Source organism: Rousettus aegyptiacus, unplaced genomic scaffold (assembly GCF_014176215.1).
Source record: "Rousettus aegyptiacus isolate mRouAeg1 unplaced genomic scaffold, mRouAeg1.p scaffold_m13_p_16, whole genome shotgun sequence".
NCBI lineage: Eukaryota > Metazoa > Chordata > Mammalia > Chiroptera > Pteropodidae > Rousettus > Rousettus aegyptiacus.
Window position 1 is genome coordinate 51,010,127 of NW_023416291.1, and position 19,672 is coordinate 51,029,798.

Below are 19,672 nucleotides of genomic sequence, written 5' to 3' on the forward strand. Positions count from 1 at the left end.
CTAAACTCAAATCTGGGCGCCACCACTGACTAGTCAATGGACTCAGGCATGTAGCTAAGTGTACAGAGTTTTCTCTCTGTAAAAGCAGGATATTAACGACACATATTTCGTAAGCTTTTATTGAATAGTCAAATTTAATAGTCATAAGGCATTCGGAAGTGTCCAGTATATGGAAGGGCTATATAAATGCTTATTTATTAATGTATTGAAATATGTGGCTATAAAAATAGGGCCCCTACATAAAAGAAACAATTCACAAGAGAAAAACTAATCCTGCATGTGTTTAGTTACATCACATCAAAACATATACAAAAAAAGGACAAAATCACAAAAATGAATCTGTTAATTTATAACCAAAATGGAAGACCATCACTAAATTAAGTTTGAGGAAAAACTCTGTGCATACTACATCAGAAAACACAATTAGCTTGATTTAATAGGCACATATAGCCTAGATTCACAAATTACAGAATATACAATGTTTTCAAACAAATAGAACCTTTATAAAGTTTGACCAATAGGTTTACCAGTTAGATACTGCATTCAGCTGGATATGAACAAAACGCCACCTGAAAAATAAACCCCCAAAATCACTTTGGCTCTCTCTTAGAGGTTACGTTTCATCATGTAAGGAAAAGTGTGAGAGACTAAGCAGTCCGGAGTTCACACAGCCAATCACAGCTTTTGGGGAGCCCCCATCTTTGTGATGTTTTGCTACATTTTTTGTCATCATAATCAAAATATAACTCGTCCAAGTCCAGGCCAAGCCCACTTTCAAATACAGGCGAGGCAAAGAAGACTGATGACGTCCGCCCAGTGGCTTCCGCCACGCCTCGTGGCCGGCCTGGGCTCCGGGAAAGCCTTCAGTGCTGAGTGCGGTCAACGCTGCTCGTCGACGACCTACATGGAACGGTTCGTGTTCTTTAAAGTAACTAAGTGGGGGAGAATGGACATTGGGAAAGAAGCTAAAAGCAAATTCGATACCAGAAAGATAAAGAATCGACATCACGGAGTGCACTTGACAAAATCGCCATTAAATGAGAGAGAAGCATACAGTACATACAGTCTAACTTTCACTATGTTTAAGTCACTCAGGAGATATTCAGAAATACCTTTTTGAGTATGTACTGACATTTGAAAAAGTAGATAACAAACATGTTACAAACAAAACCATGGAACATAATTTCAGGTTTATTTTAGGGTGTAGCTATACACGTAAGTGTTTATACTAAAACAAAACTGAAAATCAATGAGCGAATGGGTCACCTAAGGATTAGGTACTGTTAAAGGACACAGTACATGCATCACATTGACAATTTTCATTTCCAGTTTAAATTACTCTGTGGCCACTCAGTGAAGAGGTGAAGCTGAGGCTTGTCTGCATCGATTACATCCCTAGGGTCCCCCTCTCATGTGAGTTCTCACAAGCCGACAAGGAATCACTGAACGATCTTCCGAAGCTAACGCGTGCCCAGGGTTCACGTCCGGGGAAGGGTTTCGTGCCTCCTCTGCGGCGAGAGGCACCGCTGAAGACGCCCCCCGTCCTTTCCGTCCATGGGTTTCTTCGCAGTGAGCTGTTTCCTCGGGAATGGGCAAACAATGGAAGACTTTCCAATACTGGTGATATTTAACGGGACTTGGTCTCCAGAATGGACCCTCGCATCTCTTAAAAATTGAGGGAACATTTAAGGTTTCCCGATACAGTCTGAACATCTCATCGTGTTCCGCTCAGTAATGCGGGGTTTTCACGCCCCTCACCTGAGTGCTCCTCTGTGGCGCCTGCTTGCACGTGTTCTGAGGGACGAGTACGCCCGAAGGCTTCTGTATCCTGGTGTATGACTGCCCCCTTAGTGTGAACTGTCACACGACCCCTCAGAGATCACTGAAGGCCGTGCTGCAGCAACCACACGCCCTAGGCTTCTCCCCAACGCGGAATCTTCTGGGCACCTGACTGAGTCCGCACCGAAAGCTTATCACAGGTCACATTCATGAGGCTTTTCTCTGGAGTGAATAAACATGAGAGTTAGTGAGTACTCCACATCAAACAGACTGAAAGGCTGAAGGCCTTTCTTCACGGATTTCATGGCGAGCTTCCCGGGTGCTTCCCAGCGATCTCCTGCTATCCACACCTGTGTAGTCTCCTCCCACCGTATCAGAATCGGTCTGTGTGTCCAATACAACATGGAAGAAGTGATAACGTGTCCTTCCGAGGCTAGGTATTAAAAGACGACCTGGCCTCTGCACTAGCTCTGCCTGAGGTCGCATGCTTTTGGGGAACCTGCTGCTACATCACAGATATACTTAGGCCTGTGGAGAGTCTTATGCGGCAGGCAAGTAGAAGCTCCCCCCTCGCATCCAGCACTGGCTGGCCCAGCCCGTGAGGAAGGCACTCTGGAAGGACGTCCATCGGCCGTAAAAACGCAGACGACTGTGGCCCCTGGTGACCATCCTGACTGCATCCTCATGAGATCCTGCGCCAGGCACAAAATTAAGCCATTTCTGAACTCCTGACCCACAGAGATTGTGAGATGACGTCTGTTGTTTGAAGCCACTACGTTTCTGAGGAAAATTTGTTACGTAGCAACGGATGCCTCACACAGCTAGCATGACTTCCCGCAGGTTGTCTGAGGACTAAGGCTCGACGAAAGCGTTCCCAGTGACCACGGCATTCATATCCACCTGTTATGTATTCTCTTATGCACAGAAAGGTAAGAGTTCGTGGTGAAAGACTTCCCGCAGTGACTACACTCGTAGGGTTTCTCCCCAGTGTGAGTTCTCACGTGTTTCTTCACAGCGGAGAGGTTGTTAAAGGCCTTGCCACAGCTGCTGCATTCGTAGGGCTTCTCGCCAGTGTGGATCCTCTTGTGCACGGTCAGGGAGAAGCTGCTGCTGAAGGACTTGCCGCACTGCCCGCACACGTAGGGCTTCTCTCCGGTGTGCGTCCTCGTGTGCTGCGTCAGGTACGAGCTCTTCCGGAACGTCTTGCCGCAGTCGGGGCACTCGTACGGCTTCTCCCCAGTGTGGATGCTGTTGTGGCCGGTGAGGGAGGACCTGGTGCTGAAGGCCTTCCCGCACTGACGACACTCGTGATGGTTCTCCCTCGTGTGGGTTCTCTTGTGGCTTTTGAGGTTGCAGCTCGTGCGAAAGACGTGGAAGCACTGGTTACACTCGTAGGGCTTTTCTCCGGTGTGAATCCTCACGTGCAGCCGGAGGGAGGAGGGGTCGCTGAAGGTCTTCCCGCAGTCGCCGCATCCGTACGGCTTCTCCCCGTTATGGATCCTCCTGTGGATGGTGAGGTAGGACCTGCTGCTGAAGCACTTGCCGCACTGGCTGCAGTCGTAGGGCTTCTCTCCGGTGTGCGTCCTCTTGTGCTGAGTAAGGTTCGACTTTGTGCTGAAGACCTTGAAGCACTGATTACATTCGTTGAGTTTCACGCCAAGATGATTTCTCTCCTGTCCATTAAGAGATGAAGGGCAGCTATGATTTATAACGTTTTTAGTATTCGCACAAACCCTCTCTCCCAGAAACTGCGACATTATTAGTAAGTGATGTTTCCACTGTCCTCAGTGCTGGCATACGACTTCTGCCCAGTCTGAGCTCTTAGAGGTTCCGTAAGATACACAACGCGAGGCCTGATCATATTCACAGAGCATTTTAAAAATAATTTTAAGACCATGTTACGATTCAACAGTCAAATTTAAGGAAACATTTACTCGTGGAAACTCTGTGGAGAAACAAGTTTGAAGCTAACTTATAATTTCCTCAAAATTCACAACTACTTCACAGCCTCTCTCCAGAGACACCATTTTCTCATGTGTGAATGAGACTCTCCTGTTTGTTTTGTGGCTTTTCTGACTTATGAAATTCCCTATTGTGAAAAACCAAGAATTACCCCATGTGAGTCTTACCGCTTTTATACCACTAGAACGTTTTTTTCTAAAAACATGCTTCTTAGGAGTTACCCATTTGTCTTTAAGTACAGTCTCCAAATCTGAAACACAATGAAAAGAAATTTAAGTTGACGGAGAAAAGAAACAGTAAAATGCACCATGTGTAAAAGTAGACTAAGGATGTAGGGTTTTTGAGGAGTTTTGCAAAGAAAAGGATGTGAGTATGCAAACTGTAGGTATTAAAAAAGGAATTCTAAAAGGATTAAGATTTACCAGAGATTCACGAAAGAAAAAAATTATCGGGGACGTTAAGTAGGAAGTAAGTGAATAAAAAGCTCATCTGGATCTTAAATATTTTTTAAAGAGACACCTTTCCTCCCTCCCCGAGTCCAAAGTAAAGTAGGAGATGCTGAACGGAAATTAAAAAAGGAAAACAAGGTAGATGAGGAAGCTCCACCAAATGTTCTAAGCCATCTCCACCAGCAAGGACATTCTGCAAAGTCCCCTGACTGCATCTCCTGCTGTCATATGCCCGCGTCCCAAACCGCCAGCACGGACGTTCCTCATAAGGACCAATATCCACCTGGCGCTCACCTGGACAGGTGCCTGGGAGAAGTCCTCTCTGCTCTGTCACCACCTTGCCTTCTTGCTCCAAATGAGGGATGAGGCTGGGTTCATTAACATGATGCCCTAATCACGGAGAAAGACATGCTGAAGGGGCTCTGTGCGGATGGCAAGCGACTCCGTGACCCGAAGCCAACAGTTAAGATGGCCAAGTGTGACTTGCGGAGCAGTGGAATAATTACACTTAAATTCTAATCAACACTGTAACTCTCAAGGAACAACAATACAAGCATCGTCACTCGGTATCTGGGTGACAGGACATAAAATACATTTAACTGTTGAAAAACCAGAGGGTTGGAGCTGCCAAATACCTGCACAGTCAAAAGTCTGCATATAACTTCTGACTGCCCCAAAACGTGTTGTTCCAGAGTCTCCTGTGAACACCCAAATCCACAGGTGTTCAAGTCCCTTATATAAAATGGCATAGAGCCATGCACACCATCGGCCCTCTGCATTCACGGATTCCCCACTAAGAACTGAAAATACTATTTTCAGTCTGTGGTTGGTTGAATCCGCAATGTGAATCCTGGGATACGAAGGTCCAAGTGTACATTCCTCAAAGAAAATCAACATAAAAGTGGACCCACACAGTTCAAACCCATGTTATTCAAAGGCCAGCTGTAGTCCTAAAGCCCATGCCAAGGTTTAAATACATATTTCAGAAGTTTTAAAGCTTTTAACCATAGAGAGACAAAGGTCAGAAAAGAAACAGACATATTCATTTCATGGGGAAGGCAACTGTCGGTTCTGCTTGAATAAACTCTTATAAAAATTCTTTACAGGTTTTGGGTATCTGTTACGTCGACACTTTGAATCCAGGAAGCCTCATGAATACCCAGGTCGGGCACGTGCTCAGAAAAGGCCCGAGGAGGCATCGGTCCCCCACACTGGCTGACCCGAGGCTCTCCACCAGCAGGACGCGAAGGCTGTGGCGGGGCTGTAACCGCCTGGCCGATTCCGAAAGCGATTCCTCCCTTACACACGCGGAGCCCATCTGCAGGGACGACCAGGGCTGTTGCTGCTGCTGGTGGTGGTGGTGGTGGTGTTCCACGCGTTCACGAGAGTCTCTGACAAGCCACCAGGTAACCACTAAGCTAGCACAGCAGAGCCTCAGTGGCCATACACGACAAAAGCATACGTCACAAAATTAACAAGAAACATCGCTCAACATATGCACAACACCACTACAACGAGCAACGCCGAAACCCTGGGGATGCGCAAATCAGACTCCAGAATGGCCATATTATACTATCCCAAATACGCAGTTTTCAACAAATAAAATTATGAAGGAAAGAAACAAATGTATGGCCTGTTACGGTGGAAAAAAAATAGTAAAAACTGTACCTGAGGAAGCCTAAATACTGAACTTACTAGATAAAGAATTTAAAACAACTATTTTAAATATCCTCAAAGACCTAAAGGAAATAGGAAGAACAAACTCTGATCAAGCAGAAAACATGTCAGAGATAGAAATTATTCAAAAATAACTACACGGATTTTTTGGAGTTACAAAATACATAACACAAACTTAGAGTTTCACAGAAGATCTGAGTAGGCAGAATAAGGAATTAATGACCATGAGACAGAATAATTTCTATCACCTAGTCTGAAGAACAGAAAGAAAAAAATGAAAAAAATATTTGAGCAGAGACTGAAAGACCTGTGGGGTATCATCGAACATACTAACATACGCATGATGGAGGTTCCTTAAGTAGAAAAGAGAATGAGGTAGAAAGAACATCTGAAGAAATAATGGCTACAAATTTTACTGAATTTGATGGGAAAACACAAATGTACACAGCCAAGGACATCGACGAAGCCCAAACAGGTGAAGCGGAAGGAGATACGGATCACTACTGTGCCTACCTACAAGAAATGCTGATGGAGAACTCAGACGGAAATAAAAGGACAACGTATATCGACTCACATCCACATAAAAAAATAAAGAACACTGATAAAGGAAAATGCACAGGTAATGTCAATAATAATTGGCTCTTTATTTTAGGTTTACGTTCCTCTTTTTTTTCTATATAATTTAAAAGAGAAATGGCTAAAACAATTATAAATCCATGTTAATGGTCACGCCATGTATACAGATATAATCTGTGACAAAGCAGTTCAAGCAGAAGGGGGGGTGTGGGGACACGTGGCTCTATAGGAGCAGAAATTCTGCATGCTGCTGAGCAAAGCTGGTGTTAAACCCAAATAGCGTATTATGCATTAAAATGCTAACTGCACTCCCCAGGACCGCCACTGAAGGAAAAAGAAAAACACTGAGAAACAAAAAGGTATGAGAAGGGGATTTAAATGGCAAACGCTGAACACAAAAGTAAATGATAATGAAGAAACTGAGGATCAAATGGAAAACAAGTAACAAAATGGAATAAATAGGTCCTTCTTTATCAGTAATTACCTTAAATGTAAGATTAATCTATGTCCAATTAAAAGGCAGATTTTGGCAGGGTGAATAAAAAAAAGAATCCAATGATACGTTATATGTAACAATGAGGTACCACTTCATACCCAGGTGAATGGCTATAATAAAATAAAAAACAAACGTTGGGGAAGATGTGGAGAAATCGGAGCCCTCATACTTTGGTGCAGATGCCATGGAAAACAAGGCTGGCAGCTTCTGAAAAAGCTAAACAGTAATATGTGACCCAGCATTCGACTCCTAGATATATACCCAAGAAAACTAAAAGCATAGGTTTAATAAAAACTTATACACAACTATTCGTAGGAGCACTATTTATAATAGCCAGTATGTGGAAACAACCTAAATGTTTACTGACCAATAAATGGATAAACAAAATGTAGTATATCCATAAAATGGAATATCAGTCATAACAAGGAATAAAGAACTGACACCTGCTACAACATAGCTAGAACTTTACTACGCTGCCTGAAGGCCAGGTACGAGAGATCACGTGTTTCATGATCCGATGATACGAAATGTTCTAAACAGGCACAGGAAACAAGACAGAAAGCGAATCGGCGCCAGCCAGCGGCTGGGGTGGGGTGCGACGGGCGCCGACCGCTCAGCGGGAACGGGCCCCTTCTGAGGGCCACGGCGACGTTCTGCAGTTGGACAGTGCTGACGGGGGCGCGGCGCGGAGTACATCAAAGCCGCTGGACCGCGCACTTTAAAACAAATTTAAGAACGCGAATTGTGTGTTGTGTGAATGCTGCCTCGATTAACAGAAAAAGAACAAGAGACTTGTCTGTGCATTAAACAGACGCGGGAGTGACTCCAGCTTTACCGAGCGAGGCCAGGTTCCTGCAGGTCTCCAGCATCACATCTCTGTACAGCTTCCTCTGGGAAGGGTCCAGCAAAGCCCACTCTTCCTGGGTAAACTCAACGGCCACATCCTCGAAGGTCACCAAGTCCTAAAATCATCAGAAACATGGCCTAGCCGAGGACCACCCCCACCAAGGTCACATCAGAAAAGGGCCAAGGACGGCAGGCACAAGGACAGAGAACCCGAAGCAGGTGTACTCTGTACAGCAGAGTTCTGAGCTCTGCTCTCGTTGCTACTGGGCTCAGCCCTCAATCTCAAAGGGGCACAGGCCGGGGACATTGTGAAAATCAGAGAAACACTTGGTGAATGTATGAATGAGTTCCTGATGGCCACCGTCAATGGCTTGAATTCAGAAAATGAGCATGTCTTTATGCAGCTTCCATTTAAAACTATCAGCAGGATGATGCAGGAGGCGACCTTGCAGGAAGCCTTGCAATGCACTAAATACTGACACACACTGACTCTGTTTGGGTGGCCCCTCACCCTCCATCAGACGCCCAAAGATCCTGAGGTGCCTGAAGACCTGGTTTGGCTGTGAAGCTCCAGGTTACTGAAAAATGACATGTCCAACTTTTGGCCAAAGGAATAATGATATAGAAAAAACATGTGACTCACCAGGAACCAGCTTGTCAGGAAACCATTAACAAACCCTTCCTCCTCTGTGCATCCTTTCTGAGATGTTGGGTACAGGGGAGACGGAACTGGAGAAGAAGAAATGAGTCCTAAATGAGTCACAAGAATCCAAGTATGCTCTATATTCTAGCACTCACACATCTGGAGGCTTTCCCACCACCCTGGGAATGGCCCTACCCCAGTCTGTGTGTACACACACACACACACACACACACACAGCTTTCATTAACAAACCGAAGCGGAGAGCTTCTAGTCAAGACGGCGAAGTAGGTAAACACTGTGTCTGCCTCCTCTCACAACCACATAAAAGTTACAACTGAACTATGGAATAGCTGTTACTGGAAGTCACCTGAAGCCAAGATGAACAGAACTCCTACAACTAGGGACACATAGAAGAGGCCACCTCGAGACTGATAGGAGAGGGGCAGAGACACGAAATGGGTTGGTTCCAGATCCAAGTGTGGCAGTTGATGATTGGGAAAAATATCTCGGCTGTGGAGACACCCCCGGAAAAGTGAGGGATCCCGGCCCCACATAAAACGTAAACAAACAGCATCTGGCCTTGACATGCTCTGTAACCCCTTGCTGCGCAGCCCCAAGCCCGGCACTAGCGCAGCTGACTGTGGTTTATGGCTTGGCCTCTCAGGCACTTCCAAGCCCAGTGTGGGTGGTGGCCATCTGAAGATTGTGTGTTGGCTCAAGCCAGGTGGTCTAAGGCAGGGCACAGGCTACAGCTGATCTTGGCCTTCAGCAGGGCCCCTCTTAGAAGAATCCGGCCTGCAGGCCCAGTGGCCAGCTTGGGCCTGAGCCAGAGCACCACCTGTGGTCACATCTGAGGACAAAAGACCCAAAAGGCGGACAGGGAAGGCACCACAGACCAGCTAGAATGAATCCTGCTCTATAGGGTCAGTCCCCACACAACAGCTCCTCCACTGTAGTCATGGCCGGTCACCACAACCAGTCAATCCAAGGGTCGATCCCTCCCATAATGAACAAACAGCAACCAAGGCTCAACTACAACAGGAGGGCACACACAACCCACACAAGAAACATACCTGGAGCACCTGGCTCAGAGGACCAGGGAAGACTGTGCCACTGGGACCCACAGCACACCTACTACGTAAGGCCACTCTACTGAGACCGGGAGACATTGCAGCCCTAATACACAAAAACACACTCACGTAAGCAGCTAAAATGGGAAGACAAAGAAACACGTCCCATGTGAAAGAATAGAACAAAGCTCCAGAAAAAGAATAAACAAAATGGAGACAAGCAATCTACCAGACGCAGAGTTCAAAACACCCGTTAGAAGATGCTCAATAAACCTAGGGGCAGAGCAGATGAACTCAGTGAGAACTTTAACAAAGAAAGAGAAAACATAAAAAGAGCCAATCAGAAATGAAGAATACAGGAAATGAAATGAAGAATACCTTGAGAGGAATCAAGAGTAAATTAGATGAAGCAGAAGATCAGATCAGTGATTTAATGATAAGGTAGCAGAAAACACCCCATCAGAACTGCAACAAGGAAAAGGAATCCAAAAAATGAAGAGAATTTAAGAGGCCTCTGGGACAGTATCAAGCATACCAACATTCTCTTCATAGGGGTATCAGAAGGAGAAGAAAGAAAGCAAGGAATTGAAAATATACTTGAAGAAATAATGACTGAAAACTCCCCTAATCTGGTGAAGGAAATAGACATACAAGCCCAGGTAGCACAGAGACCCAGAAAAGATGAACCCCAAAGGCCCACACCAAGATACATCATAATTAAAATGCCAAAGGTTAAAGGCAAAGAGAGAATCTTAAAAGCAGCAAGAAAAAGCAATTAGTTGTCTACAAGGGAGCTCCCATAAGACTGTCGGCTGATTTCTCAACAGAAATTGCAGGCCAGAAGGGACTGGCAAGCAATATTCAAAGTGATGAAAAGCAGGGACCTACAGCTAAGATTACTCTACCCAGCAAAGCTATCATTTAGAGTCAAGGGACAGATAAAGGGCTTCACAGATGAGAAGAAGCTAAAGGAGTTCATCGCCAAGCCAGCATCACAGGAATTATTGGAGGGACTCTTAAAGAAGAAAAAAAAGATCAAAACTATGAATAAAATGGCAATAACTACATATCTATCAACAATTACTTTAAGTGTTGATGGATTAAATACGCTAATCAAAAGATAGGGTGTCTGAATGGATAAGAAAACAAGACCCTTACATATGCTGCCTACGAGAGCTCACTTCAGATCGAAAGACACACTAAAAGCCAAGGGATGGAAAAAGATGCTTCGTGAACATGGAAACAAACAAACAGAGAAGCCGGAGCAGCGATACTTTCAATCAAAAGCTGCAACAAGAGACAAAAAAGGACCCAGTGATCCCACTTCCGGGTATTTACCTGAAGAAACCCAAAGTGCTACTCTGAAGGGACCTGTGAATCCATATGTTAATTGCAGCATTATTTACAGTAGCCAAGGCAACCTGGCTGCCTGTCAATGAATGAATGGATAAATGCACATATATGCAACGGAACGTGACTCAGGCATAAAAAAAGAACGAAATCTCGCCAGCTGCAACATGGATGGACCTAGAGGGTATTGTACTGAGGGGAGTAAGTCAAAGAGACAGAGAAACGTCAGATGTGGCATCCAGAGAACAGGCTAAACAAACAGCAGAAGCGAGCTCCTATACAGAGAGCGTCTCGAAGGTTGTCAGATTGGGGAGCTGGGGACAGCTCAGGGGAGGGGGGAGGATGAGGCGCACACTGGTAGTTACAAAACGGTCACGGGGATGCAGAGTACGGCCTGGGGAACAGAGTCAGGAGCACTGTCATGGCTACGCATGGTGTCAGACGAGTACAGGATTTACTGAGGTGATCACTTCAAAAGTTACAGAAATGATGTCTAATCACTGTGTTGTGCACCTGAAACTGATATGATATTGTATGTCGATCATAACTGAAAACTGTAAAAATATAAATACGTATGAAAAAACAGAAACCAGAGTAGAGCCCTGGCTCAGGCAGAGCCAGCAGACAGGGCTCGGGGTTACACTGTGCTTGAGGAACAGACTCTTCCCATTTTGCAGAAGAGGAAACTGAAAATCTAAGGGACATCGTCGTTATTTTATCAAGTTTATAAACAGAAGAAGAGCTAAAATTCAAAAGCTCCTGCCCATTCACTGCACAGGTGACATCTGCACAGACAGTCAAACCACAGAAGCCCCAAATACCCAAAACCACCCGGTTAGGCACCAGTGACTGGGGGCCATTCCTGCCCCACCCGCTGCTCCTCCTCCCCCTCCCCACGGGCCTCTAACGCTTGGACTGTGAGAGCGGCGCGGACCCCACAACTCACCGCGGGTGGGGAACAGAACCATGGCCACAGTCCTGCGATCCGGACAGTAAGTCTTCCTGAACGACGGCGCAGAGGGGGGACCAGGAGGCTCCCCCTCTCACTCCCACAGCGCACTCAGGACGAGGCTCTGGAACGAATGGGAAAACAGGAGAAACTCACAGCCTTTCTCCCCCTCCAGGTTACTGAGGACCAATCTACCTGAGCCTGCCCATCGTGGCCTCCTCCAAAATGCAACGCCTTTGCCATTGGGCCTTTCTTCTGCCTAGCAGGTGATGGACTCAGGGTCACGTGATGGCGAAACTTAACTCCTGTCCACCAGGGTATGACCAGCACATTTAAAATCCTCGCTTCACTTAGTTTCAGGGCACGGTCTCCCCACACACGTGGCTATCACAAGCGACAACCCCTGTTCACGCGAGGCGCTGGCACCAGGCTCCCCTTAGGCTTTGGGCTTCCAGCCCCAGCTCGCGTGGACGCGTCGGACTCTGCGCCATGAGTGAGCTCCACTCCCTTTAAGCCGCGCGTTTCCATGGGCGCCGCCCCGGGCTCTGTCGTCACCATCCAGACAACACTTCGGAAGTTCCACTCTCTGACACCGCCTCCTCAACGTCTACCTTGCTCGACTCATCATTTTTCTTTCACTATTTGTTTCTTCTACCACGTGAAGAACTCGGTCCACCTACTGCCCTGCTGTCCTGCTCTCCGTCGGCCACCTTCCCTCCTTTCACGCTTCCGCAGCTGGGATTGCAACGTCCCTCATTTCCACAAGCTCCTCGTCGCCCCGCCCCCTTCAGTGGCCCAGCCCGACTCCGACCACAGCAATCTGCCTGCTCCGTGGCAGCACCTGGGCAGACGACGCCGCGGGAAAGGTCCGGCAGCCCGTGGAGAGAGCTGCTGGGCAGGAAACGGAGGCTCCCCTCCAACGCGCCGGCCTGTGAGTGACCCGCCCTGGAAGTGAATCCTCCGGCACAGCCGAGCCGCCTTCAGGTGACTGTGATCCCAGCCGACCTCCAGCTAAGAAATCAGGAAAGTTCCCGAGCCAGATCCTTCAAGCTAAGCTGAATTTATGAGCTACAGAAACTGTGAGAGACAGGAAATGACTATTATTGTGTTAAGTGACTAAGATTAGAGATAATTTGTTATGCCGCAGTAGATATCAAAAACACCCTCACTTTCAGCAGATGGCCCTGAATCCTACTTCTCAAAATGACCGTGAGAGAAATTTCCCTTCCTACCTTACCACCAAAACGACGATCTGAACCCAGCTTCCTCCCTCTCCTCTGTTACGAACCAGGAGCTGCGTCCCCTTCTCTACAAGGCCGGCCACCCCGGCACGGAGGCTTCGTCCTGCCCCATCCCGCCTGCCTCCGGGCGCTGCGCACCATCAGCTGCCTGTCTACCCTCTCCTTGAAACTCTCCCCCTCTGCCAGCCAAGCCCTCACGCCAGGTAACCAGCGCAGCATCTTCAGCAGTGGAGTAAACCTCCCCTAACAGCCGGTTTCCTTCCGGTTACTCCCCAGTCCCGCCCCCTCATCACGCCCGTTTTCAGGCTGCCTCTCCTTCCTTCACGTCCCGCTCAGCAACACAGTGTAATGTGTTTCCACCACTACTAATTCGAGTGGATAGAACCAGCAAACTTATTCGCAGAGAAGTAGGCTGCAACTGCACATCTATCATGTATCAGTCCGATCAACAGAGACGGGGCGGACCACCTTTTACTGGCTGCACGGAAAGGCACCCTGACCCACTGCCGGAGTACCACTCCTGCGGAAGGAATTTGTCAATATAAAGCAAAATGCAAAAACATTGACTCTTCCCCTGTCAATCTACTTCTAGGAATCTATCTCAAAGACACGCAAATACTAAAAGACGGTGAGTTTAGGGTAAGCCCGGACATTTTTTTTTTTTTTTATTTGGAATGTAAGTGCCTGGCTTAAGTTCTGGTTGCCAAGACAGCATCCATTTCAAAGAGACATCTAGCTCTAATAAACACATCGGCAGCCTCAGGGCTAGATAAGAGAGCCAGGCCACCTCACCCACAGAGGCTCTTTATTTTAGAGACCTTGGTTAATTTCCATAACTGACCATTTGGACTGCCTGTTTGCTTTCTCTTCCTGCACTTTAAACTCCTGCTCTTACGTTTTAAATTCACCTAGAAAGAGTAGACCCATGAACCCTTAGACCCCTACCCTATACCCCAATAAAAGCAGAACCCCAGGCCCATACGCGCTCTCTCTACCTGTGACCTCTGTGTGTGGCCTGAATAAGGTATGCTTTCCAGGTCTTGTAAGTAACAAACCCGTATCTTTCAGCGTCCTGATGGCTCCTGGTGAAGGGCATCTCACAGTCTCACCAGAGCCACAAGGGCCACTCCAGCCACACTGGTTACTAACATGCTGAGACCAACACGAAACAGTGAGAGTATTCACCGTGGCCTATTTATGATACCAAAGGATTGGAAACAACAGAAATGGCCATGAACAGGGAATCAGTTCAATAACTTATAGGCTACCCACGTCATGAAGAAATGTATAGCTGAAAAATGAAAGAGAAGACTTCTAAGTATTGACAGTGATTCTTTTCTCCAATGAATGTAAATGAAAAAATGAATCGAGGTACAAAGCATGACTCCGGGGCTGCGTGGTGTGCAGATGGATGCCCCGCCCCAAAGATGCCCACGTCCTACCCCTCAGAACCTGGGAATGTGTTACTTACGTGGCAAAGAGACCTGCAGATATGCTGCAGGTAGAGAACTTAAGACCGGAGGATGATCCTGGATCATCAGGTGTGCCCAGCGTCATCACGAGGGTCCTTACGAAGGGCGGCGGGAGCGTCAGGGTCAGCGAAGGAGACGCGATGATGGCAATGTCAGACAGCAAGACGGAGGGACTGGAAGATGCTACACCGCTGGCTCTGCGGATGAGAAGAGGAGCCGTCAGCCATGCGGGTGGCCTCTGCATGAAAAGGCCAGGGGACGGATTCTCCTCCACGGCCTCCGGAAGAAACACAGCCTTGCCTACCTAGTTAAGATTTCTGAACTTCAAAACTGCAGGAAAATAAATGTGCAGTGTTTTGAGCCACAAAGCTGATGGCAAGTCACTACCGCAGATATAGGAAACTAACATGGCCTTTCACATCAAACCCTCAGAGCCTCGGTGTACGTCCAGCAGACCCACGGAAGTTTCCTACCTGCTGCAGGTGGAGGATCACATCTTTCTCCCCGCCAGGGACCGCATGTGCAGTTAGGAACAGCCAGTCACTGAGCTAAGTGGCGAGGGAAGGCCAGCCAGCTCACAGAGCCCCAGGAGGAGAGGAAGCTGAGAAGGTGCCGGGCACACTGTCAGGCCACATGTACGCCTTCGGGGTCTTCAGACAGCTAAAGTCTCACATGAGGACAGGAGGGGGCGCTGCTCAGGTTAAAGATTCAGAGACTCCTGAACCCTCTTAGATATGCTGGTGCTGGGAGGGTCACAGAGAAAGGGCCACTCAACCCCAGTGCTGCCCAACAGAACCATCAGTGACAACAGAATGTTCCGTAACTCTGCTCTGTCCAGTACGGCAGCCACGAGCCACGTGTGGCTACTCAGCACCTGAAATGTGGCCAGTGGGACTGAGAAAATGAGTGTTTAATTGTATTTTAATTGTAATTTCTCATTGGTTTAAATGAAACGATTACATGTGGCTAATGGCCACCGTCGTGGAGGAGACATACTCAAGCCTGACTTCCTAAGAAGTGGAGGAAGGGGCCTGTGAGTGGCAAAGCGTGGCGGAACAGGGACCTGGGAGAGGACACTGCCCACACGTCAGCAAGGACAGGAGCTAGGAGCACAGCGCGTGCTCCGTGCCGTCGGACAAGTGCACGCGTGAATGCGAGCACCGTTATGTTACCTTAGTTCTCAACTCTAAGGCCTCTTATTCCGGCTTCTTTCCTCCTCCACAGCCACTATCCAGGCCTAGGGAACAACCGTCTTATTTCTAAACTTCTTCCTAATACCTCCTATCTTCCCTCATAAGCCCTCATTCTTAATTCTGAAGTCCATTTTAACTCACGCGCAAAAATCAAATGCTAACCACATCATCCTGCTCACATCTGTTCGATGAGTGCCCACTGGCCTTAAAATACAGCCCAAAGTGATGCCTGATCTGGTCCCACCTGCCCACCTGTCCAGTTAGCTCGCACCCCTTCCCGACTTTGTTGTCCTGGCTCCAGCTGTCCCCATCCTCCCAAGTTCACAGTACACCAGGCTCTCCTGCCTTAGGGACTGTTCTCATGCAGCTCTCTCTGCCTGAAATGCTCTCTTAAACATACCCCCACGCTTTCGCTCCAGGCGAGTCCTATGACCGGCTAAACCCAGTGCCAACCTTAGCTCTCAAGCTAAGCATCGGTCCTTCTCAAGAGGGCGTCCCTGTCCCCTCAGGTTGGGTCCTCCGCGCCAAGCTCCCACATCACTTGCACAATCAGCTGTTTACAATTCACCTTCCCTGTTAGAATGTAAACTCCAGAGAGGAAGGACAAGGCCTGGTTGGTTCTACAGGGTCCCTATGCACCTGTCCCAGGGCCTGGCTTATAGAGATGATGAATTATTCTGGTTCGTCTATAACGATTCTTGTTTGAACAGTAAGTGTCTTGTTTCCTGGCAAATCCTCAGTCCTAAATAATGAGAATGGCTGGTCGCCCTAAATCGTGCACTCAAAGAATATCTATTGCATGACAAGCAAATATTCCTCTCAAGAATGTTATAGGAAAGTCAGTAAAAAAGGCATGCGCACATGTACACATACACACACACGCTGAATAAAACCCAACAATTAAATATAAAATTATTTAATATGCTTCTCTGCAATATGAATCATCAGACTTATTTCAAAAAAGTTTTAAGGGACAAAGTTAATTTCTATTAGAAGACAAGTTGTGGAGGCCAATCTTTAGAAACTAATGCCCCATCTTTTGATCTACAAGCTGTTGCTTAACATTCTTCCACATAATTTTAAATCTCGTTAAGAAAAAAATTAAAATCCACTGGCTCTAAATACATCTGGTTGCTGGTCAATTTAATTTTAAATCTGTTACTAGCATAAAAAAGTTCAAATCACTTCTGCCCTCCAATGCCTGTACAATCTGAATCTTTGTGGAGATTTTACAGAACTTCAGAGGTCAAACTGAGCATCCTGAGGAATGCTGCTAAGGAGGTCTGCTGGTGGGAAGACTTGTATACATGTAAGAAAATTATACTGTCACACTTATATATGAAATCCTAAAAGTTTCAGTATTATGGAATGCAAGTAAATATGTATTTCTAAACTGTTGCACATATGTAGTTATTTACATGTGTCCTTATTTGCATATTTACTGAATTAGTTACACACACAAAATTACACACACCTTACTCTCTTTCCCCTGAATCTATTTCATCAAACATAAATAATTTCTCTTAAGATTCTCTCACTTAGCGATCCCTTGTGTTCACAGACCGAGCTCAGGAAAGCCCGTGAGTAGTTCTTCCGCACGGTGGAGGCGCCCGGAGCCTGTCGTCACAGGCTACACAGTCCTCACCTGGTCACACAGAAATCTTCAGTCAGCAAGCAAAGGGGAGCCTTGAGGCTGGTTTCGAATCAAAGCTGAGGTCCAGAAATGCTTTTCTTGTCTGAGGAAGAATAAAAAGGCACAAAGATTGCTTTTGAGGCTTTTTACCGGGCATAGTACGATTGTTAAACGGAAAGGCCACCCTATGCACGTTTCTTTTCTGTATTCACTAGTGAATCTGTAACTGTTGGCTGTAACCGGATTTTCCCAATTCCCATCCAGCCATCTGCTCCCCGAGTGGGAGAAAGCAGTTTCATGCATGCTCAACCCATTTCGCTGGCCAGTGTTTTTGGTGACCGCAGACACTCTAAACATGGCTCCTCACTGGGGACCCAGTAAGTAACTCGGCTGACTTTAAACAGTTCATTCAGGGTCTCTGAGATTTTAAGGCCTTGGAGCAGGATGCCCTAAACCTCAGCACCACTGACGTCCGGGGCCCGGTGGCTCGGCATGGGCCGTCCTGTGCACCGCGGGCCTGGAGCGCCATCCCTGACCTCCGCCCTCTCGTTGCCCGGGGCAATCCCTCCGTTAGTAACAACCCAAACAACGACCGCAGACCACCTCAAAGTCCCCTCGCGGCAGAAACCACGCCGGGTGAGGATGACGGATGGACGCTGTGAGGAGGGGACCGCTGCGTCCAGAGCTGGGGGGTAACAGCAGCTTCCGGACGCCCACCGAGACCAGCCCAGCGGAGGAGCGGGGGTCCCGGGAGGCGCGCGGGGTCGCCCAGCCGCGACCCGGGCGCCCTCGGCCCGAGCCCCACCCCCGGCCCGCACCCCTGCCAGAGCCCGGGACAAGGTCCCCTCGCACCGCGGCCAGACGCACCACGCGAACGCGGAGGCCCCGCCCGGGACGCCAGCGCGCGCTGCGCAGCAGCCGCCCCCGCCGCCCCACTTCCGGTCCCGGCCGGCGGCTTCCGGTCGCGGGCGGTCCGCCGCGGAGAGCGGCACCCCCGGGGCCTAGAGGCGGAGGAGGCGATCTGACCGGGGGGCCGCGGGAGACCGATTTACCGCGAGGGGCGTTGGGCGGGGGCCAGGATGCGGGGCTTCCGGGCACAGAGGGCGGGGTTTGGGGTGGGGCCAGCTTTGGGGTGTGGCCAGCTCCGGGGGTGGGGCCAGCTCGGGGGTGGGGCCAGCTCGAGGGGGCGGAGCTGGAGCAGAAGGGCGGGGAGGTGGGCGGAGTTCAATTCCAGGGGTGGGTAAGGCGGAGACGCGGCTGGAATCGTCTCTGCGAGCTGGACAGCGGGAGGAGGTCACCCCTAGAGGAGGCCTGGAGGCGGCACTTTTCCCTGGACCGTAGATTGTGCAGATGGCAGGATGCGAAACAAACAGCTCGTCTTCGATCTTTCCTCCACGTCGACCCAGCCTCACAAAGCCTAATAGAGCGACAAGCCCGTGTTTAGGACTTTTCATTTTTTGTGCACGTTTCCAAGGAAATATTGAAACTAGTGAATTGTCTCATGCATCTGGATCTACTGAAGAAAGATTTATATTTCTGGTGCAGACAAGTGAACCAGTGATAAATTGATAGGAAGAAAATGGAATTTTTACCATGTCAAAGATTAAAAGAAAAAAAATGCAAAGGCAATATATTCATGCTATCCTACATGGCCCAACTGGATAAGATTTACATGTCATTAAATGGTAAACATTTATGTAATAAGACAATAAACATCCACTTGATTTATAATTCCTTAAATAATTATATTGCACAAAGTAAATTATGTTTTAAGATGTATAAGAGAATTTTTGCAGAGAAGAAAGTAATTAGAAAGTTAAAAGCTGAGAAATGTATTTTTCTAAGTACTAGTCCGTTTCTCCTAGGTTATTAAATTTGGTGTGATATATTTTTCATAGTATTCTTGTATGATCCTTCGAATTTCTGCGCTGTGTCATAATTTCCCCTCTTTCAGTCCCGATTTTATTTGTGCCCTTTCTCTTTTTTCTTTAGTGAGTCTAACCAGAGGTTTGCCCATTTTAGTACCCTTCTCAAAGAACCAGCTCTTTGTTGCATTTACTTTTTCTATTGTTGTTGTTTTTTTTTTTCATTTTCAATTTTATTTATTTCTGCTCGAATTTTAATGATGTCTTTCCTTCTGCTGACTTGACTCCATTTGCTCTTCCTTTTCTCGTTTTCCAAGATGAAGCGTCAGGTTGTTTATGTGGGCCGGTCCTTGTTTTTGGAGCTAGGCCTGTAATGATACGCACTTTCCTCTTAGGACCCCTTTTGCCATGTCCCAAAAGTTTCGACATGTTGTACTATCATTATCATTCATTCCTAAGTACCCGTCCACC

General features: G+C 47.6%; 1 protein-coding gene across 6 annotated transcripts; it reads right to left on the minus strand.

Moving 5' to 3' along the window:
• Positions 1 to 328: 328 nt before the first annotated feature.
• On the minus strand, positions 329 to 18,273 carry ZNF557 (zinc finger protein 557). Of its 6 annotated transcripts, none has more exons than XM_016145565.2 (9): positions 18,204 to 18,273; positions 17,349 to 17,439; positions 14,510 to 14,707; positions 11,795 to 11,921; positions 8,429 to 8,514; positions 7,775 to 7,901; positions 4,485 to 4,580; positions 3,909 to 3,991; positions 329 to 3,452 (listed from the first exon to the last, which is right to left on the minus strand). In XM_016145565.2, exons 4-9 carry the CDS (start codon positions 11,814 to 11,816, stop codon positions 2,670 to 2,672), a joined length of 1,197 nt encoding a protein of 398 aa, XP_016001051.2. In that variant the 5' UTR covers positions 11,817 to 11,921; positions 14,510 to 14,707; positions 17,349 to 17,439; positions 18,204 to 18,273; the 3' UTR covers positions 329 to 2,669. The 6 variants fall into 6 exon arrangements, with proteins under 6 accessions (XP_016001051.2, XP_016001059.2, XP_016001042.2 ...); XM_016145573.2 differs by having other exon boundaries at positions 18,189 to 18,210; XM_016145556.2 differs by lacking the exon at positions 18,204 to 18,273 and adding an exon at positions 17,940 to 18,182.
• Positions 18,274 to 19,672: the final 1,399 nt, after the last annotated feature.